The sequence below is a fragment of the Rhineura floridana genome, chromosome 1, assembly GCF_030035675.1.
Source record: "Rhineura floridana isolate rRhiFlo1 chromosome 1, rRhiFlo1.hap2, whole genome shotgun sequence".
Lineage (NCBI taxonomy): Eukaryota > Metazoa > Chordata > Lepidosauria > Squamata > Rhineuridae > Rhineura > Rhineura floridana.
The window spans coordinates 307,731,312-307,754,583 of NC_084480.1; the positions used below are offsets into that span (position 1 = coordinate 307,731,312).

The window sequence follows — 23,272 nt, forward strand, 5'->3', positions numbered from 1 at the left end:
CCACTAATACCAGCATGCAGTGCAGCCATCGGTGATTTTGTTTCTGAGCTAGGAAGCTTTGGGTGCGTATAGTGAGATATACATTATGTTTACATTACGAGACAAAGCCAGTCGGTGACTCCACCCCCCACCCCCGTTGGAGAATTTTAAGCTGGCTTGCTTGAAGGAGTCCATACTGAATCTGAGATCCCGTCCCCTGTTGAAGACAGAGGCATAGAGCCACTCGGAGTAAAAGGGTCGGTATCTGTGTCCGTTTCACCCTCAGCTAAGTAGCGTTTCTCTTTCATCCAATTTGACCCCCCATTTGACCCAAAAAGGAAATCATCTTTGTCTTGGGAGATGCTGAATCCACTTGGTGAGCGTTCAAGTTCCTCATGGTTGACAGAGAGGAGGGATAATGGAGTGTCGCTGTCTCTCGTAAAGCTATATTTCTGCCTGGAAGAGATTCTGTCTGAGTGGGGGCTCTGGAGGTCTCCTGGTGGAGAATGGTAGGAAACGTGGGGGTCAACGAATGTAAGTATAGGCAAAACTGTTGGCCTTTCTGCGTACAAAGTTGAGAATGGCATGGCCTGCCACCTACTGGAGTTTTGCCCGCCCAATGGCAACGAAAGTGGACCAATACCATGATCCTGTGTTGAGAATCCAAAAGGAGTAACTTTGTTCACCGGAACATGGTGGAAGCTTGGAGGCATTTCATGAATAGAAGGCTCAGAATATTTGTAAATGATGGATTTCAATTCAGAATATCTGTTATCCTCTGCTGGGAATGCAGTTTCTTTTGACGGACGGACCTCAGGGACTTGGACTTGTAGCTGCTCCATATGCTGCATGTGCATATCGACTAAAAAATCCAGTTTCTTCCCCATGTCATGGACCTGAAAGAGAACAACCCATTTGACTGACAAATGACAAACAGCGGACTTTCCAAAGTAATAATACACCATGGGGAACCATTGGTCTTTTTTAGTTCAGTATTATCTACACCAGAGGTGGGAAACCAATGATCCTCCAGATGTAGTTGGGATTCCTTCAGCACCAGCCAGCACAGCCAATAGTCAGGGATGATGGGAGTTGTAGTCCAGCAACATCTGGAGAGCCAGACCCTCTCTATCTACACTGGCTGGCAGCAGCTCTCTAGAGTTTCACAGCACTGGCTAGAGATGCTAGATTAAATCAGAGGCCTTCTATATACAAGCCATGTGCTCGACCACAGAGCATCAGTCCTCCCCAAAGTTTTTTTATGGTTTGTGAAGGGGGCAGGGGCTTTCACCCTCCAAGTCTTCTCTTACAGCAGGTTCGCAGTGAGAACACCTTATCAATAGCACAGGCCCTCCCTTAGCATGTGCGGGGCCCAGGGCAAAAGCAAAGTTGGGGGCCCCCCACATTTGCTCTGGGTCACGGTCTTGGCCAAGTCGCCGCCGTAGGTGCTCAGGCACCAGTCCCGGAACTGCTGGCCCAGCTCGCTGTCCCCGGGGCAGCTACCGCTTGCTGACCACAGCAGGAGCAGCGGTGGCAGCGGCAGCTTCAGCATGGCGGGCAGGCGGGCAGGCAAGCAAGCCCCCATCCCGGGCAGAAAGAGAGCGAGCGAGTGCTGCGCCCTGCCTGGCGAAGGCGAGCAGGCAGGGAGGGAGGAGCCGGCTGGTGAGCAGATCACCAAGCGCAGCCCCCCCCAAAGTGCGGGGCCCAGGGCAACTGCCCTGCTTCCCGATGCCTAGAGGCAGCTCTGCAATAGCACTCTATAGACATTTGGAATCTGTATCCACGGAGAGAGTGCAAGATTTTCTGAGTTGCCCTCACTCCCTCCACGATGACCTTCCTGCATTTAAAGCAACTGGTGGATGATGATTCATGAATGGCAGAGGGAAGGGCATTCCACAGTGCAGAGGTAATAGTGGGAAAAGCTCATTTTGGGGTCGCCACCCTGTGATATTCTGTAGGATGTTGTGCTACAAGTAAAATGTTCCCCAATTATCAGAATCTGAATCAGGGATGGGAACATTTGGCCATCCAGATATTACTGAACTACAACTCCCATTATCTCTGGCCACTGGCCAGGCAGGCTGGAGTTGATGGGAGTTGTACTTAGCAACATCTGGAGGGCCAAAGGTTCCCCACCCCTGTTTTAAGAAATCTTATAGGGGCTGGTGGTCCTTCAGATAACCTAGTCCCAAATTGTTCAGGGCTTTATTTGTTAGTAACAAGACCTTGAACATGGCCCTGTAGCTAATTGGCAGCCGGTACAGTTCCCTCAGCACAGGTGTAATATGTGAGTATCCAGGTGATCCACTCAACAGTGTGTAGAACCAGTGTGGTGCAGCAGTTCGAGGGCTGGACTAGGAGTTGGGAGACCAGAGTTCAAGTCCCTGCTCAGCCATGAAGCTCATTGGGTGAGCTTGGGTTAGTCACTGTCTCCCACTCTTAGCAACCACACAGGGTTGTTGTGAGGATAAAATCAGCAGGGGAAGAACCATGTTTGTATGCCACCTTGAAATACTTGGGAGGAAAAGTGGGATTATTATTATTATTATTATTATTATTATTACATTTATATCCAGCCTTTCCTCCAAGGACCTCAAGATAATATTCAGACATGGTTCTCCCTGTCTTTTATCCTCACAACAAACTTTTGAGATAGATTAGGCTGAGAGACAGTGCTTGGCCCAAGGTTACCCATTCAGCTTCATGGCTGAGTGGGGATTTGAACCCTGGTCTCCCTGGTTCCAATCTGACACTCTAACCACTACACCACACTGTAATAACAACAACCACTTATATCAATCACTCATATCCATTTTAAAGCCACCCATGAAATTGGGTATTGATATGTTTGAGTACTAGATTCACTCATAGGCAAAAAAACCTTGCAGTTTAAGAATGTACCTATAGCCAATAAATATTTCTATCAAACTTTAAAAAGCAGGGAAATTGGGCAGCTATAGCGAATGACCCAGGGGAACAGGAGACCTGACCTCCTCTCCGAGATACTGTACTGCTGTACAAATTTGTAAAAATGCAAACACAATTTGGGTTGGTCTTTTACAGTCCAAACCACTTCCTGTGTAGCTTGGAAACATTTGGTAACCTGCCTCTGAGCCTCTGGGCTGGAGTGGAGAGGGGAGGCAGAGGGGGAGAGGGGGAAGCAGGGGGGAAGGAATGGGGTAGTGAGGGACAGGAGGGAGGGGATAGGAGGGAGGAAGAGGGGAGGGCAGGATTGATCATCTGCATGCTTATTGAGTTCAGTTGAATACCCTCCTGTGCAATCATGCTTAGGATAGGTAAAACTGACCTGGGGGAGTGGCAGAGAGGGGGGAGGAGGGGCAAAGGGGGAGAGAGAGGGAGGAGGCAGGGAAGAAGAGGAGGTGGGGAGATTGGGTGGGTGGGCACTGCACTGGGCAGAGAGACAGCCCCTTTCCTTTCCAAAAGGAAAACTTTGTAAACAGTATAACTATTTTTGGGGTTTCCCCCACCTTTTTATTCTACAGCAGACACGTGTAGTCTCCCACCAAAATTTAAACCAAAGCTGTTCCTAGCCACATCCACACCAGACACTGATTCCACTTTAAACAGTCATGGCTTCCCCAAAGAATCCTGGGAAGTGTAGTTTGTGAAGGGAGTTGAGAGTTGCTGAAAGTTCACAGAGCTACAATCACCAGAAGGGGCTGACTGTTCAACCACTCTGGCCTCTGAAGCTCTCTCGGGAGAATAGTAGTCTCCTAACAGCACCCTACACAAACTACACTTCCCAGGATTCTCTGGGAGAAGCCATGACTGTTTGTGGAACAAATGTCTGGCATGGGTGTGGGCCCCTGATTAGCCAAGCCAAGAAGTCTGGGTTTTAGAACACTGACAGTTGGTTCTTTCTGAGCATGCCTGCACTATCATAGACTTCAATGTTAAATTTCTTAAATTAATTAAAAATCAGCCATGCATTTTTTTAAATTTTAAACTGCAGAAGATGAAGGTCTGAGTATGGGGCAAGTTCAGTAATAGGACTACAGGCACTCTGTGAACATGGCTGATTTTTAATTAATTTCAACAAATTATGAGACCACTGACAGAAGAAAGTCCACCAGAGGTCTGGATTTTTTTCTCTTGTTTTACGTTTCTGAGTTCAGGACTATAAGTTTTCTAAGATTTTGGTTTGAAATGATCTTATGGGAAGCAGCAGAATGTCATGGGGGTATTTTCAATTTGACTTGGCGGAATATGAAAAATCCATGCTGGCTGTACAATCAACGGTGCATCTGGAAAGCAGCCCCATCATTATAGCCAGATATGAACTGAACCTGAACTCTAAGTCTGGATTGTCTTCCCAAGCCTTTCACACTTACATTTTCTGCAACCTACTGTAGGGAAAACGGGTCACCAGTCAAAATTATACAAACTCTCAATGTTATTGCCCTAACATATGATAATATGGGTAATATATAATTTTATAGGCATGTTACATGTCATAGGTGTATGCTACAAGAAAAGAGTGGGAAAAGCTATGCATTTCATACCTGTCTTTCGACTCTGACAAATTTGCCCATCATACTTTGGTCTTCAAGATCTACTGTGGATGCTTTGGCTACGTATGGATCATTCCTAAAAATGAAGAATGTTCTAGTTTAGGGATATGTAAAACCTTCGCTATTATATTCATGAATATCTCTGCTTCCGCTGGGCCCAAGTAATTAAGTTTCTCCCACGCTACCTCTCCAGTCCAATGCTGCAAGATGGAAGTCCATGACGTGAAGGAGAAGTGACCATCTTCAGGTCAGGGGTTGGCCCTTTAAGCACCTACAGTTCTTCAGCATAGGAGAGATGGACTGGAATCAAGGGTGCTCAAAAAGTATAATTTCCTCTCAAGCCCTCATCAGAGCAAGTTGCTCGCTAGGAGCTGCCCATGCTGCTGTGATGAGCACAGACCTGCCTTGGAGTGTGCCCTGTGGGTTGCTCCTCCTCAGGACCAGAGCAGGACACACTGAAGCCCAAGTTAGTTGCATGTGGTTTTAGACTGAGCGACCTTGAGCCCACTGAGATGTTGTGTGTGTCCTTCAACTCCAACTAATGGATGTTGTGCTCCCCTTTGAAAAACACAGATCGGACAGATCGGTAATCGCCAAACTGTGTAGTGGGGTGTATCATGCTAGAATTGTGAGTGTGCTGCAAGAAAATTAACTAAGTGCTCCTGTGAGCCAAGACACCCATCCACAGAAGAGGCTGCTCAATGCATTGCTGTATGAGTTGTTGTTCTAGCCTTCCCTATTCCTTCCAACAAGCCCCAGTTAATGGCGTGTTGTGTCTCTGATTGGATCATTCTAGGGATGTGCAAACATTCCCTTGCTTGTTGCAGAAATTATCAGGTTTTGCAAGTGCACCCTTCAAGTATTTGCAAACTCTAGAGCAGGAGTGGGAACCTACAGCCCCCCGGACTCCCATCATCACTGACCACTGGCTGTGCTGGCGGGGGCTGATGGGAGTTGGAGTCCAACCACACCTGGAGGGCCACAGGCTCTCCACCCTCAGCTAGAGGGCAAAGGCTCAAAACTCTTGCAAAAGCCCATTCAATTCTCTGCCCTGCTTTGAAGGGCTGCTTGTAGAAAACTGATTATGACTGGCACACACACACACCCTGCTGGGAACCTTTAAGGCAAGGGGGTCATCTCTGGTGGTGGGCTTTTGCCCCCCACCCCCAGCAGTTTTCTCACAAGGAGCTGTTTTGATGGACTGCACCCAGACTGGGTGTGCAAGAAGAATTGAGGTAAGCTATTCTGCTGGAAACTTTCCAAGCAGGGGTGCTCAGATGGTCAAGTGCTCCTACTTTGACTCCTCAACCCATCCTTAGGCCATTGAATCACTTCTGATGCAGATGCAGCTAAATTATCCATCCTTACAGGAGGCCACCCACTGGACCTCTGCATGAGTCAGTGTTCTGGCTTAGCCTAATCAGGAGGAAGATCCATTATATGCAAAGAAACAGGGGGTGAGGCTGCACTGTGAGTGGGTTATTCTTACTCATTCACATTCTACAAGTGAACCTTTTGGGGTCTACAAGAGAAACATGCCTCTCATTTCCATTCAAAAAAGGCTTCCTCAGCTACCAGAAATTTTGGTAACACTGGCATAGGTCCTGTGCATCCATCTGATCATCACAGCCAATGCCCATTATAATACTTCATTTAAACCACAGACTGGCTAATTATGGAGCAACCCTCCAATCTAAGAATGACTCGCCTGAGTTCCAGCAGAATTTGGCAGGGCAGCAGGACTTACCTGGCCTCCTGGCAATGACTTACCAAGAGCAGGAAAGGCAAGGAGGTGGTGAAGACAGTGCTGCACAAACCTCACTGCTGCCTTGCCCATCTCCCTCCCGGGAGTCCGCAGCAAGGCCGTGGATGGGAGGTCAGGTACTTGCCCCCAGCCCGCCAAAAACTACTGCTTAGTTCCCTGCTCAGCTGTTGATTGGCTCAAAATCATACTCAGTATGGGCTAGTATTGAAGAGACCAGGCTTAGCCATTGCACTCATTCTCAAGGAAGCAGCAACACCATCTGTGGCCTTGAGTCATAATGGCACTCAGCAAACCAGGGGCAAGTGATGAAACATTTAGGACCCTAGGAAGCTGCCTTATACTGAAACAGACCATTGGTCCATCTAGCTCAGTATTGTCTACACTGACTAGCAGTGGCTCTCCAGGGTTTCAGGCAGGGTTCTCTCCGAGCCTGGAGATGCTGGGGATTGAACCTGGGACCTTCGGCATGCAAAGCTGATGCTCTACCACTGAGCTACGGCCCTCCCCCTTCCAAACATTTGGAAGTCTATTCTCAACAAGCTGCACACAGAGTAATTTCACCTTGGAGACTGTTGCGAAGGGAAAGTGAACGCTCCTCCCTTCTGGGATTTTTTATGCTTGGGAGTGGATGGAGGTCCAGGTGCAAAAATCATATCTATTCTGAAAGAAGACAATAATATGACATAATGAAACGGCTATGATACTTTCATTCGACGTATTACTCCACCTACCCACCCGCTTTCCAGCGTTCTGAATACATTGTAAGATCAAAAGGTGTGATATAAATCTTGAAATACATCGATACAGTCGGTTCCCATTAGACCTGGAGAACAATTATTTCCCAACTTCGGTATTCTCAGCCAGCATCTCTGACTTGGTTGGTTTCTCCGCAATAATTAAAACTAGTGCGGTGCAATGGCAGAGCTTTGCAGAAAAGTACCCTGATTCCCAATTAATTTTTTGCCTTGAACTCATCGTGTGGTCTTGGGCCACGTCAAGATAAGGACAGGCACCAAGTGAGCTGGAAGAGTGCACATCCGCTGCATTCTGAGGATCTGTACACAGGTATACATGCCATTTCCACCACACTTAAGAAGGTCTGCGGGTTTGTCATAAAGAGATCATGTATGTGAATGTGTCACTAGAATCTACTGAAACTATAATCCGGCCAGATATAACCTCTGAATGTTGATTGTGTACAGATGGGGTTTTATTTATTGCAATCAGAAACTTCTTCAGTTGTTTAAACCATGGGTGGGGAATTTTTTCCCAAGGTGCCAAGGGGAACAGTCTTTCATGGGCAACCTTTCGGGGGGGATATGCCAGTGGTGGGTGGGGCCAGAGGCAAAAGTGGGTACAGCTGGAGGCAAAAGTCCCCAGAGCATGTGACTTCATTGTATAGTCAGCTATAGCCCAGCCATGCAAAAGTCAGAAGTTTCTGCATGGACTCACAAGTCTCTCTCCATCTTCCAACCAGGGAAGCAAGAGGCGTCAACACTGTTCAAGGACACATTCTAGCCAGGCAAAAACACTCAAAAGAAGTCATAGAGCACGGCCAGTGAGGATGTCGCCTGGAGAGTGTCCTGAGGTCCAGATAAAGAAGCCTGGAGGGTTGCATCTGGCTCCTGGACCTCATGCTTCTCATTCCTGGCCTCAAACCCATGTGTTCTCCATCACAAGAGGGAGTGCCCATTAACCCCAACCCCCTTGGTCATGTCCTCGACAGCTCAGCCCTGCAGTCCTCCACATGTCGGTGCTGAACCTCTGCAGCAGGGAGTCCCTTGCGCTCATGCAGCCTCCCTGCAGTTTTTAGGACCCTGCATAATCGGGGCTTTATATCACACTGGGAGCCTACGTAAGTACAGCAGGCTCCCTGCTGCTGACGACTATCCTGCAATGCATGGTGAAATGATGGGGGGGGTTATTAATGACCATATCCCTGCTCCCTGCCCTTGCCCAACAGAGGACATGTGAATTCAAGCATCTGAACATGGACAGAGATCTCTGTATAAAGCGGTGCCTTCTGAATACCTGTTGGAGCCCTCACTGATGCATGAGTTGGCAACCGTACCAAGTTGTCTAGTCTGTATTGTGAAGTTCCGTGCCAATCCCTGCCAACTTAGGCATGTCCACACCTTCCGTGCATAACTGGCAGCCAAGCATCTTACCTCGCTTGAAGGTATTTGATCCTGGAAAGCATGTCAAGGTGTCCTGCTGAATATTGCTCTATCACATCCTTTACATCATAAGGCCTCAAAGTCTCCTTGAATCTCTTCTTATAGAGGCGGAATTGTAGTATTCTGGTGCAAAGAAAGAATATTTATTGGTGGGCTTTCCCTTTGCTGGTTCTAGTAGCGGACAGTCTTGTAAATGTATCTGTCTTTAATATCAGCTTTCCTTACTGCAATGCAAAGTTGCCCTGACTTTAGTTCAGCCTTCACCAACCTTGTGCCCTCCAGAGGCTGTTGGTTTTCCACTCCTGCCAGCCCCACCCAACATGGCCAATGGTCAGAATTATGGGGGTTGTAGTCCATAACATCTGGAGCGCAGCATGTTGGGGAAGGTTGCTCTAACTAACTTCACTTTCCTAAGTGTCTTTTCTAACTGCCCTCCAAATATTGCAGTCACTCACTTGCAGCTCCTCCAAAAGGCCCAAAGCGGGGGCGGGGGGAAGCAAATGGATCTGGATGGTGGGTCAGATCCTTATCTCCCCACCCCCCATGGACCAAGGTTGACAGGTGGGTGGCTCCAGCCACCTGACATCACAATGCCATCAAGTGATCCATTTTAGGGGAAGGGTCATAAGCTCAGTGGTAGAGCATCTGCGTTGCAGGCAGGCAGTCCCAGGTTCCAGCATCTCCAGGCGGACTAGGAGAAGCCCCTGTCTGAAATCCTGGAGAGCTGCTGCCAGTCAGTGTTAACGATACCAAGCTAGAGGGACAAATGGCCTGACTATTACGCAGCTTCTGATGTCCCTATGCTTGGATGGTTTGAAATCAGCTTAAAAGGCAAGGTAGAACTATATTGAATAAAGAAATTAAATAAGCCCATTAATCACAGATCCCAGATTGCAGCAGTTTCTTGGCAATGCTACAGTCAGTGGTAGACTTGGCTTTGCTGCCTTATGATGTGCAAAACAGCCCATAACAAACTGTCTGTTTGCTGTTTACTGTAAAGTAATGTTTTTGCCGGAACCCGAGATGTCTGTCCATGGTGTTTTATTGACTAAAGCTCTTCCAAGGTGGCAATTCATCAGCTGAGAGATCCAAGATATTGGGGAAGAAATTCATTCATTTCCCATGTTCATGTGAACCGACACTTCCCAAAGGAATATGCAAACCAAAACACCACTATCCTTTGAAATTTGTACTTCTCTGAATTTCACGATACAGTTCTCCAATGAAAGATGCATGCAAGAATGTGTGCATTAAGAGTGCACACAAACTATGTACATATGAATAAAAATAACATACAAAATATATTGCTTTAGGGAAAATTGCTTGCACCCATGTATATATGAGGAGAAACGCAACACGACTGTGGATGAATTTTATGCAGATTTTTTTAAAAATATATATTCTAACCATTGTGGAAATGGGGCAAGGTGACATTAAGACTGGAAAAATGAGAAACTGAAATCAACAGGTTCATCCATCCCCAGTTGCAGTCCTCACAAAAGCTGGAGAGACTTGGGTTAGCTGGGGTCTAATTGTCTTAAATGTTAAGCTGCTTAAAAAACAAGCCAAAAAAGGCAACGTGCACAAACTTTACCTGACAGCTCGGATGACAACCTTCAGCGTGGGGATCATGTCTTCAATGAGGAGTTCACTGCTGTACCCTCTGTCTTCTGCCAGAGGATCCCCGGTTCCAGCATCTAAAATGTGGGGGAAGTGTCCACGGGAACAAAGACCAGATACAACAGAGATCAGAACAGTGTGAAGGTGCTCATGCGGTACCTGCTAAGTTCTCTCGATATTGGGTTGTTTCCAACAAGGTTGTCCCATTAACACAAGGACTTCCACTTGGGCAATGGAACCTCCCTTCCCTCTCCTATCCCTGTGCCCCCCTAAATCTGCTCTAGACATTTGGGAGAACCCCCAGAACAGGTTGGGGGTTCCCACAGCTGGAGAAGGGGGAGGGGATGCTCCATTGCACAAGCAGAAGTCTTTGCCTGAATGGCACAAGATCACTGTCACCCCGACCACAACCGTGACTTTCAAATGTTATTCAATACACCAATGTAGAAGTCAGAAACCTGTTCACCTGGGTTAATTTGGTTTTCCCATCTTATCCTTTAGTTTTGTTCTTTTTTAAAAAAAACCACTTGAAAATACCTGTTAATTAGCGTCGATGAATGAATGAATACAATCTTGGTTAAGATATTAATTAGTCACCATTAAGTTGTCCTGAGGACACAAATATGTGACTCAGCAGTATTTCTGACCCATATAACATTTTGGATAAGATCATTACCAAGTGGTATTTCTGTGAATCAACCTGAAATCAAAAGAATGCACCCAAAGGGCCAATCCATGTTTAGAGTGGTAGAAGCCAAGATGGTAGACCCCATCGTGGCCTCTACCACCCCAGAATGCAAGTCTGGGGTTGTTCTGAATGTACACATTATTAATTGTTCCTGTCTCTGTGCCTTCAAAGCAGATATTGAATTATGTTTTGTATATCTTTTATTTATTTATTTTAAAAAAATATATACTGCTTAATCACTGACAGTGTCTAATCTATCCTGGCTTTCCTGGAATTGGAAAGGGGGGGGGCTGAGCTATGTTTGCTTAGAAAGTGCACCATGAGTTCATATATGAATGCATCACCTTCCAGTGTGATGTCTTAAGATTCACAGAAGATATTGTATTGTGAGATTTTTTTCCCCCATATCTCTACTCCCCCTTCAAAACTGGTATGGAGATCAAGCTCGTTGTAAAAGCTGGAAATGTAGAATTATGCAACAGAATGAAATTTAACAGGGATAAGTGCAAAGTTCTACACCTAGGAAAAAGAATCCAAGTGCACAGTTGTAAGATGGGGGATACGTGACTCAGCAATACTACATGCAAGACGGATCTTGGGATTGTTGCTGATCACAAGCTGAATATGAGACAACAGTGCAATATGGCTGCAAAAAAGGCAAATGCTATTTCAGGCTACATTATCAGAAGGATAGTTTCTAAATCACATGAAATACTAGTTCCCCTCTATTTAGTACTGGTTAGCCCTCATCTTGAGTACTGCCTCTAGTTCTGAACACTGCACTTTAAGAAGGATGCAGACAAACTGGAACAGGTTCAGATGAGGGCAACAAAGATGATCAGGGGACTGGAAACAAAGTCCTATGAGAAGAGACTGAAAGAACTGGGCATGTTTAGCCTGGAGAAAAGGAGACTGAGGGGAGATACGATAGCACTCTTCAAGTACTTGAAAGGTGGTATCACACAGAGGAGGGCTAGGATCTCTTCTCGATCGTCCCAGAGTGCAGGACACAGAATGATGGGCTCAAGTTGCAGGAAGCCAGACTTTGACTGAACATGAGGAAAAACTTGCTAACTGTTAGAGTGGTATGACAGTGGAATTCATTGCCTAGGGAGGTGGTGGGCTCTCCAATGGTGGAATCATTCAAGAGGCAGCTGGACAGCCACCTGTCAGGTATGCTTTAATTTGGATTGCTGCATTGAGCAAGGGTTTGGACTCGATGGCCTAATAGGCCCCTTCCAACTCTACTATTTTATGTTTCTATGCCCTGAATATGTGTGTCAACTTTCATACTAAAATCTAAACTTTCAACAAAGTGAACATATTACAATCAAAAAACCAAAGTGCTAAACAAAATTTTAAACTAAAGTCATTACTTTGTTCAGCCAACAAGTAAGATTTTGCAGTTTTCTTCCCCAAATTTAAAATTCTGATTTTTTTTAAGGATTAGCATGTCTGAGCTTTGCCCCATTATACATTGATGCAACATTCAGTTCCAATCAAATGGACTCAAGGAAGAGAGAGCATTTGTTGAAATAGCCTGGAAAAGTTAAAACAGAAATCGCTATGAACCTTTTACCTTCGGAGCTTTGCCAGAATGCATAAGCTTTCATTCGAAATGCAGTGCGGAAACGCTCCCTATTATTCAAGGCAACACTCTTAGGTTCTTTAGAAGGACTTTCTTCAATTGCATCTACATTCAGAGGGGTAAATAGCTTTCCTTTAGTATTGGTACCACGAACCCGATCCAAGAGACCCAGCTTTTGGCTAAAAAAATAAGGAAAAGGGATCATTTTCCCCCTCACTTTCACACAGACCTCTATTTCAAGGTGTTCTGAATGCATTATATCCCAAGCAAATATATACACGAAGGATGCTACTGAGAACCAAATGGCAGCCGACAGTATCTATAAATATAGCAACCAGCAGATCAACATTTTTATGTTGTTGTTGTTGTGTACTGCCTTCAAGTCAATTCTGACTTATGGCAACCCTCTGAATAGGATTTTCATGAGGCTGAGAGGCAGTGACTGGCCCAAGGTCACCCAGTGAGCTTCATAGCTATGTGGGGATTTGAACCCTGGTCTCCCAGGTCGTAGTCCAACACCTTAACAAACCCCAAGCTCACCCTACAGAGGAATTTCCATATAGTATTTAGTTTGATCACACATATTTATCAGCTGAACATGTATCACTAGTATATGGCTTTGAACAAATGAATGATGTGATGTTCAGCAAAGATACCTGTAAACAATTATGCTCCATTTGCGAAGTAACCGTACAGGGTTGCGCCACCAGGGCAAATGAATCCACCGGTTGCAGTTTTGATTCTGCCGTACATAATGTGATTCCAGTCCGCCAATGACAACAAATTCAGAAGCTCAGCACCCCGTTCTGCACGTACGAAGACATTTTAATGCTAAAGGTGCCTGTAGCAAACACAGAAGCCATGCAGGTGGCAAAATAACCCCAGTTTGCCAACAGGAATGCAAGGGACGCTGTTGAATTCTGATCCAACTGTCATTTGCATTGGAATGTCTAAGTTCTAGGATGAAGAGGGAACTGGTCTCAAAATGGAATCAAACCTTGCTGTACCTTGCTGAGATTTTGGGCTGAAACTATGAACTGCATGGGCTGATGCTGGCTTAGCCTGGTGAGCTACCCAGGACTGTGCGTCCCGGTCTGGGGGCCTCCTTTGGGTACAGAATAAGGGTGTGCAGCTTAAGGTTCTATGATTAGTTGGCAGCATGAAGCCTCTGCGCTGGCTAGGCCTGGTGTAAGTACTAGGAACCTGTGTTTCTGGCCAACTGAGCAGTATATTCTGCTGCTGAGACACTGATCACATTCACACAATTCATTTATTCCACTATTATTCCACTTTAAACAGTCATGACTTCCCCCAAAGCCATGGGAAGTGTAGTTTGTGAAGGGTATTGAGAGTTGCTCAGGGACTCCTATTCCACTCATAGAGCTACAACCCCCAGAGTTCTCTGGGAAGAGAGGCTGACTGTTAAACCACTCTGGGAACTGTAGCTCTGAGAGGAGAACAGGAGTCTCCTAACAACTCTCAGCACCCTTCACAAACTACACTTCCCAGGATTCTTTGGGGGAAGCTATGGCTGTTTAAAGTGGACTAATAGTGGAATAGATGTATGGTGTGAATGTGGCACTAGCTCCTCACTTCGGTCCCAGCAATGGGCGATAGAGAAACTGGGCTGGAAAACAGCCATCTTCAGGTCTAAACAGAGTCAGCCCTATCCTTAGGCAAAGTGGGCCAACAGCCTCAGATGGCAGATACAGATGGCAGATCCCCCTCTCCCTAGCTATTCCTTTCTACTGGAGGGCAGGACACTCAGAGCTTGGAAAAGTTACTTTTTTGAACTACAACTCCCATCAGCCCCAGCCAGCATGGCCACTGGATTGGGCTGATGGGAGTTGTAGTTCAAAAAAGTAACTTTCCCAAGCTCTGAGGACACTACATGCTACTCAAACTGTGCTAGCTCCCTAAACTGGCCCCCTCCCTCAAGTGCAGTAGAAGACATTATTCCATCACCAGTATTGAGGTAAAATGCAGTGATCCAGGTGACAGCCGCACCATACATTTAAATGGTTCCCTTGTGTGGCACTCTCCATAATTATATTATAATGGATTGGAGGCCACCACAAATGTATACAGCAGCCTAGCATGGCCCAACAGACATCCCCAGGTGGCACTCGACGTTGTCGTATGTTCACAAGGAGGTCTGACAGTCCCCCACACTGGACCCTGGAATACAACTCGGAAGGTTGACTGAAATCAGTTCAGTTCAGTGGAAAAGGTTCAGCTTCAACAGACCCTGTGGTTCCACCATAAGCACACAAACTGATTCAGCTCGTACATCCTGTTTTAGGCACATTTACAACAGAGTGCTCATCCAACCACCTTGCTGCAAACACATGGATTTGGGGCTGTTAAATCCAGACATCAAGCTAGTAACTTGGGCTCTTGAAGATGATGCGACTCTTGTCTTATGGTAGGATGCCACGATTATGACCACTCTGCAGTGCAAATGTGCTGTACATGGTGGATTCATACCCCCAGCTTTTCTTGCATTACACAGTCACCACGTGGCAGAATTCCCGTGCCATGGAGACTTCTAAATGGGTCCACTGTACAGTGGACTGTAATTCTGCCATGTTTTCAAGAAACAGGTTTTTACAGGTCGGCAAATGTGTGGTCAGTCATGGGTTTTAGACATGTTTGGGCAACTCAGTTGAACATGGACTATGTGGGGACTAGAAAACCTAATACACACAATAGTCTGACCCCAAACGGTCGAAAGCATAATGTATGAACAATATAGGGGTTTGAACACTATTATAACCCCATCATGCCAGAAAGCCAGAAATCAGCAATACATGAATGGTACATAACATACGAATAAATTCAATTCAAATAAACAGTAATGAAGTGCCAGTTCTGAGATGTTTTCGTGCTAGATACCCTAGATCCTAAACGGACAAATAATCAGTTGTAGGCACTCAGTAATCTGTATTAAGCATGGTCTGCATTAACAATTTCAGATATTTCAATAATAACAACAATACTTAGCAATAATTTGCACTGGGAATATGCAAAACAACTCCACAAACAGGTTATTTCCAGTAATCAAGAAAGCTGTAAGGTGGGGCAATATCATTATCCCTACATTATCCCCACCCTACAGGGGGAGAGCTGAGGCTAAGGTGAGAGAAGAGTAGACTTGGCATTTAGTGAGTTCATGGCAGAAGTGAGAGGAGCTGATCTGAAGACAGCCCTGTTCCTCCTCTGAAACGTGCACTAAAACTTACTCATCTCCTGACATCATCAAGTTGTAAGTTCCTCTGCCTTCAGCAGCCAATGGTGCATGGCCAGGGGACAGGGAAACGACAGCACAATCAGGGCAGGGGTAAATTTTGCCACATGCTACTCAAGATGGGGTTGCAATTTTTAGCAGCGGTCCTGTCCTCACTATACTGCCTGCATTGCTCTCAGCCATTTTACCAGATCAGGGGGAGCCAACGTGGTGCCCTCCAGATGTTGTTGGACTCCCACTCCTGTCAGCCCAGCATGGCCAATGATCAGGGGTTATGGGAGTTGCAGTCCTGCAACATCTGGAGGATACCACATTGACTCCCCCTGCATCAGTTCATCTCTTACGCAACAGCCAGGTTCAGATGTAATGACAAGCCCTCATTTGTGATGACACGAATTAGCCTGGAGCTCATGTAACACAACCTCACCCTTTCCGCACGTGAGATTGGAAGCTTCCACTTTCATCTCGGAACTTAACCACAGCTCCCCATTGCTTATGAACTTGTGGAACTGCGGTTTGTTTTAACTGTGATTAGTCAACTATTTTCTGACCTTACACATTATCCAGTCAGCTAAACTTATATCTATTCCATACTTTCATGTATATCAAGTGTCCAGCCTGGAACACAACTTGAACAGCAAACAATCTATAAATGCAGATGATAAAAGTTCTTAGCTGTAGATAGTTGTACCATCTACCAGATGTAGATGGTTAAATCTGAGATAAAGGGATGAGATGGATGAGATGAAAAGGCAGGCTAGGCCCTCCAGGCTGCAACTCAGACTGACAGCAAACAGGGCCAGAGTGAGGTTTTTCTTCTTCTGAGAACTGGTCTAAACAGAATTAGTTATGCTATATAGGAACAGCCAGCCAGTCAATTATAATAATAGATACTAAGGCTAAATCAGTTGTTAACAGATCAACAATGAGAAAATTAAAACAGGTCTAAACAGAACAAGTTTATTTCTTTATTAGATTTATATCCCACCCTTTCTCCTAGTAGGAGCCCAGGGGGGTAACTTACCACTATAGTTTGATATTCTAGCTTGTTTGAACTAATCACAGTTGGAACATACCACAGTTTCCCAAGTTTGGATGTAACAAGGTACTGTGGCATGTTCAAAGTGAAAGCGTAAGCTTTCAACCTCTCATGCACAAAGGAGTGAGAAGAGGGGAAGCATATTAGCCCAAGGGGTGTGCAGGCTTCCTCTCCTAATGATAAGTCATGGCTTGTTGTTGTCTGAATCTGGCCTTCAAGTAATACAGTTCTTTATAATAAACATGGTCTTCAGTGGACACTTCTCTTCAAAGTATTTGAATATTATCAAATATCTGAAAGTTAATGGGGTGGTGCTGGAGACCAAACTCTTATCTCCAATGCGTAGGCAGAACTGAACTTGAATAAGGTTTTGGAACTACTCATGCAACAGCCGGATGCAGTTTTCTCAGCATGCAAACCATGTCTAGTTCTCAAGTTCATAACCAAATAATTATATAACAAATGGCAGAGCAAAGCATGCCTCTTCCCCTGTTTGTCACACCATTTTTTAAGAAGTTTTTTTGCAAGAGGAAGGGGGAGGACCAATAAAAATGAACAAAAATATAGCAGTTGTATTCTTAAGATTTTGCAGCCTCAAAACTGGAAACACAAGAAAGCCATGCTTGCTCTGCTTTTTACTACATTAGAAAGATGTACATTTCAACATGGCTGAAAGTAGCGCCATTGAGTGGCACATTAGCAATATCAAAATATATAAGACCAACGTATACAATGATCTGGAAGCCCTGATAACTTCTAAAGCAAAGATGGGGGAACCTGTGGCCCTCCAGATGTTAATGGACACCAGTTTCCATTAGCCCCAGCCAGCAAGGGCAATGGCTAACAAGACTGCAGTCCAACAACATCTGGAAGGCCACAGGTTCCCCACCCCTCCTCTAAAGAAATCATACCCCAAAGTAACACAATTCAACATCTGAAAGTCTTGTTTGCCTATTTCTCTTGAACTGCTTTGCTGGAATGGGTGGAAGGGGTAACCACAGAAAACTGAGAGGCAGGAGAAGATAATGAGATGCTTTGAAGGAATCTGTAGCTTTACCTGGGAGAAAAACCTCCTGAAGGCCATCCTCCTGCAATACAAAATTTGCAACAGGAAATTCCACCAGCAATGCTCTTTGAAGGTGCAGAGTGGAATGCCTTTGTCACATCACCTTCAGGGGACCAACACCCCATGTCTCCTCCCGTGTGTTAGGACTCACATTAAAGGTAGAAATGGTGGGCTATAATGAACCTGGGGGCCTGTGAGAGGAAGAGCAAGCTAGAGGCAAGGGAAAGGATTGGAAGCAGCCGGGGCCTGAGGGAAGGGGTGTAGCAGAAACAATGAAGGGGAAGTAGGATGGCAGAAGTAGCAATCAAGGTAAAGAAAGGTGCATAGGAAGCTGCCTGATACCAAGTTGGTCCATCTAGCTCAGTATTGTCTAAACCAAGGATGGGAAACCTGTGGAGCTCCAGATGATGTTGGAATACAATCCCCACCATCCCTGACTATTGGGCCATGCTGGCTGGGGCTCATGGGATGTGAAGTCCAGCAACATCTGGAGAACCATGTGTTCTCCATCCCAGGCCAACACCAACTGGCAGTGGCTCTCCAGGATTTCAGACAGAGGTGTTTCCTAGTCCTACCTGAAGATGTCAGGGATTGAACCTGGGACCTTCAGCATGTAAGGCAGATGCTCTACCTCTGAGCCACGGCCCGCTATGCTATGATGGGTCAAAGGAAGCTGGAGACAGGGAAAAGAGGCAACATGTGGCATTGGCCACCCACTAAGCCTATCTTTAGGAGTAAAGGTGGTATTCAATGCTAGTCCGATTCAGAGCAGAACCACTGAAGTTAATAGACATAACTAATTTAGGTTCATTTATGTCAATGGAACTCCTCTGTGTAGGACTTAGTTAAAACCACCCATACTTTTTATTAACCCTTTTGGTGGGGATCTTACTTGCCATTGTTGTTATACTAATTATCTCCCCTGTGGTCAAGAGGCACTGCCTATACCTAGAACTCACATCTCATTGTGAATAGACAGATGCACAAGTCATTCCTTTACATAACACATAGGAAGCACAAAAACACAGGAAGCACAAAAACACAGGAAATGGGGAGTCTGTGATGCTTGTGATATTGAAGTTGCCCTAAAAGTTAGAGGGAAATCACTGATTGCTCTAATTGAACATGTTCTTTTCCATGCATGGTGTGCCAGACATCATCTGAAACAATGCCACTCTAATTACACAATGTTAATAGAATGTAGCTTTGTCTATATTAATGTAGACTTCAGACATAGCACACATTTGTGGTCCAAAGGAGAAATCAGCTCACAAGTGGTTCCAATGTTTATATGGTGAATGGGAGGATAATGAGTGTGACAAAGATGATGGGGGGGGACAACGTTGGGAGGGGCGAACCTCACTATGGAGGTAGGAAAGAAGCACTTTCCATAACAATGTGTTTAAGGCACAGCTTGGAGTAACTCCCACCAGCATGGCCAAGAGTCAGGGACGATAGAAGTAGTGGAGACTGGTGGCTCCAAAGTGGGTGGGGCAGTGAATCCGGTCCAGAGTTTAGTCTAAACTTCCAAGGTGCTCCTTGAAAGTTCAGACCAAAACCCAGACCGGATTCACTGCCCCACCCACTTTGGAACCATCAGCCTCCACTTGATTTATTTATTTATTACATTTGTATACCACCCCATAGCCGAAGCTCTCTGGGTGGTTTACAACAATTAAAACATTAAAAACAAATATATAAATTTAAAAACACATGCTAAAATGCATAAATGATAGAAGTTATAGTCCCACAACATCTCAAAGACCACAGGTCTCCTAAAGAAATCATACTCCTCAGTAACACAACTCAACAACTGAGAGTCTCTTTGCCTATTCCTCCTGAACTGATTTGCTGGAATGGCCAGAACAGTTAACAATTGAAAACAGAGAGCTGCTGAAACAGGCTACCCTTGGCATTCTAGGACAAGTCACAACATATATTCACCAGTCAGGATGCTGCTACTTCGACCTTTTATCTAGGCAATGGGCACAGTTCAGCAAGACCTAATCCATTGAATATTGGGGAGGAAGATGCCCCAAGAGGACCCAATCACAGCAACCTATTATGATCACAACAGGACAAAATAGGTTCCCCACCAATGTACTGTAGCTATGCCGGTGACTCAAGTATACAAAGGAGTTTGCACTCACAGCCAGTGTCTGCCTTTAAGCAAAGGTGATCAATTTCTGAGACTACTAATTTCCTCTCTTACCTAAGCTGCCAGTTCTCTCCTTTTCCATGCTGGTCGTACAATGAGCCAGGACAATGGTCTCAGAGGAACCCAGGAAGCTGTCTTATGTATTCATTTATTTATTTTAAACATTTATATACCACTTAGTCATTTTGCATTTCTAAGCGGTGTACATAAAAATAAGCCATACATAAAATAAACAGAACAATAAAATATCATAAAACAGTATGACACATTGATTCATTTCAATTAATATTGTCTACACTGACTGGCATCAGCTCTCCAGGGTTTCAGACAGGAGTCTTTCTCAGCCCTACCTGGAGATGCCGGGGACTGAATCTGGAACTTCCTGCATTCAAAGCAGGTGCTCTACAACTAAGCTATGACTCCTCCAAATCATCATGCGTTGTCTTATATTGACTATTGGTCCACCAAGCTCAGTATTGGCTACATCGACTAGCAGTGGTTCTCCAGGGCTTCAGACAAGGGTCTCTCCCAAGCCTACCAGGAAATACCTGGGATTGAACCTGGGACCTCATGCACGCAAAGAAGATGCTCTACCAAATAGCCCAATACTGTCTACCCTGACAGGCAGCAAGTTTCCACAATCTCTGGCAGAGGCCATTCATTGCCGTGCTACCCGGTCTCCTCTGAAATGGAGATGGCAGGGATTGAACTTGGGACCTCTTAACATCAGATCAGCATAAGCCACATGTGGCCTGTGAACTTTCTTCAGTTATCTTATCTTAGGATCCAAGCAATCCACTTCATGAACATACACTTATCATACAATACACTTTAAATATTAAAGTCCACACATTGTGCAAGCGAAAGAACTCTGATGAGATGCACACCAGTAATGAAACACATCCGGCCTTTCCCTATTTTCCCAATACATATATATGCTTTGTACCAGGTCAGTCCACTGACCCATCTAGCTCAGTAGTACCATCAACTCTGGCTCTCCAAAGTCTCAGGCAGAGGGCAATTCCTAGCCTGACTGAGCTCATTTTTAACTGGAGAGGACAAGGGTTGAACTTGGGATTCTCAATTGCCAGAAGAGCACAAGCGAAACTCAGCTCAGCAACTTCCAGGTTCTTGACACGACCTCCCCTGATTAGCTAGTCTCAGGTAGCAACAGTTGGAGGCCTGGTGGGATCTCTGGTGCCCTGCCATATACGACTGGAGGGCTGTCTTCAGGCTGGAGTGCCACAAAGTGCCACAGGCTTCTTCATGCTAAACAAATGCTCCATCACTGAATGACATTTCTCCCAAAAGGAGGAGAGTCTGTCCCACCTCCCTTCACCATAAGTCCTGAGAATGGCAGATGTTCCTCATGAATGAGCTCCATTCTCCCAACAGGCTTGCAATGATACCGAGAAGCTCCAAGTTTTCAAAAAGAAGAGAGAAAACAGACATCTAGGACTGTGGTGTTAATTTGATCAGGCATTTCCCCCACACATCCCAAAACTGATGGGATGGCAGATCTCCCCATCCACGTGCATCTCCCAGGCTTGCTGCAGCCAATGCAAATATTGCTCCCAGAACAGACCAGCTGACTTAAGTTCAATGCACACCAAATGGGTTCCTGCAGTACTGTGTAACTAACACAACGTAAGGACAAAAGAGGAACCACAGAAACATAAGAAGAGCCCTGCTGGACCAGACGAATGGCCCATCTAGTCAAGCATCCGGTTCTCACAGTGGCCAACCAGATGCTCCAATGGGAAGCCCACAAGCAGAACCTGAGTACAACAGCCCCCTCCTTTTGCCCCCCAGCAACTGGTATTCAGGGGCATACTGCCTCCAACAGTGAAGGTAAAACGTAGCCATTGTGTCTAGTAGCCACTGACAGCCTTCTCCTCCATGAATCTGTCTAATCCTCTCTTAAGGCATCCAAGCTGGTAGCCATCACTGCCTCTTGTGGGAGCAAATTCCATAGTTTCACTATGCATTGTGTGAAAAAGTTCTTTCATCTGTCCTGAATCTTCCAGCATTCTCCTTCATTGATGCCCACAGGCTCTAGTGTTATGCAGGAGGGAGGAAAACTTTTCTTTATCCTCTTTCTCCACTGTAACATACAAGGGTTTCCTTGGGTAAGTGGGGGGCTGATTTGGCCCTCCAAGCACATTTGTCTGGCACCCACCAGTACTTTCTTTTGTCTGCTGGATCAGACAAAAGAGGAGACACAGGAACATAAGAATAGCCCTGCTGGACCAGACCAATGACCCATCTAGTCAAGCATCCTGTTCTCCCAGTGGCCAAATAGACGCCCTATGGGAAGCCCTTAAGCAGGGCCAGAGTGCAACAGCATCCTCCTCTCCTGTGACTCCCACAACTGGCATTAAGAGGCTTGCTGCCTCCAACAGTGGAGGCAGAACATAGCCATCATGGCTAACAGCCACTAATAACTTTATCCTCCATGAATCTGTCCAATCTTCTACTATGCAAAAGATAAGTCTATCCTGGCAATTGTGCTAGACTGCTTTCCTTCAAAATTGCCCAGCCCTACAAGAGAAGCCATCCTCGCTTTGCCTTCCTCCCAGGTTTCTTCAACTCTGCTCACCATTAGGTTGAGAGAGGAAGGAAAGGGGACATGTTCCAGCCTGCACCATGCCTGTAGCTTATAATGCAGTTTGCGCCGGAAAGTGGGGGGGGGGGAACTGGGCAATTCATAGCCTCCAGCTTGATGCGAGGAGTCACAGGTGCAGGGCAGACAGGGGATTCCCTCTTTTGCAGTGAGTAGCACGATACTTGCGCTTGCAGGAGAGCAAAGGATATCTTTCACCATAGCTCAGTGCAATTGGAAGGGAGGGAAGCCAGATTGCCTCCTGTGCCACTTCTCCTGTGGCAGCGATGATCTGGGGTGGGGGCACATTTTGGGCTCCATATCCCCCCTCCCATTTTCCTCTGAAATAAGGTTCAGCCCTAGCCATGAACCTGGCTAGTGGAATGCTTTCAGTTTGGAGGATCATAGGTTGATTTTATAGCAGGAGTGGAAACCTCAAGCCTGGGGGCCAAATGTGGGGCCAGCACCAGAGGGTGGCCAGGCTGGGCCCTGGATGAGGGCCCCTGGGGCCTGAGGATGTTCTGAAGTGCCCCTACTTAGGGTGGGTGGGTAGCGCTCCTTTCTGCAATCTGCAGCAGCGTCAGCTCCTGAGCCTGCCGTGGATCACAGACAGGGAGCTCTCAGTCACCCCCTTCCACTGCACAGGCCCATGACGCCGCACCTACCTTTCCCTTGAAGTAAATGCTAGCTGCGCTGTGGGCACTTGCCTTCCATCAGCCAAGATGGCTGCCGAGGCTTCCCCAAGGGACTGATGCCCCTGCCACCATCTTGGTTGGGTTTGGTGCAGCCAGTATTCACTTCAAGGGAAAAG

The 23,272-nt window shown here is 46.0% G+C and overlaps 1 protein-coding gene across 1 annotated transcript in view; it reads right to left on the reverse strand.

Moving 5' to 3' along the window:
* Positions 1 to 92: 92 nt before the first annotated feature.
* Positions 93 to 23,272, reverse strand: part of KCNQ3 (potassium voltage-gated channel subfamily Q member 3) — a 212,197-nt gene continuing 189,017 nt past the window's right edge. Inside the window, exons 10-15 of the mRNA XM_061611865.1 lie at positions 12,341 to 12,528; positions 10,048 to 10,150; positions 8,445 to 8,576; positions 6,838 to 6,936; positions 4,503 to 4,587; positions 93 to 875 (exon numbers count right to left, since the gene is read on the reverse strand). Of these exons, the coding sequence (XP_061467849.1) occupies positions 147 to 875; positions 4,503 to 4,587; positions 6,838 to 6,936; positions 8,445 to 8,576; positions 10,048 to 10,150; positions 12,341 to 12,528 (1,336 nt within the window). The 3' untranslated portion in view covers positions 93 to 146. The remainder of the gene's footprint in view (positions 876 to 4,502; positions 4,588 to 6,837; positions 6,937 to 8,444; positions 8,577 to 10,047; positions 10,151 to 12,340; positions 12,529 to 23,272) is intronic.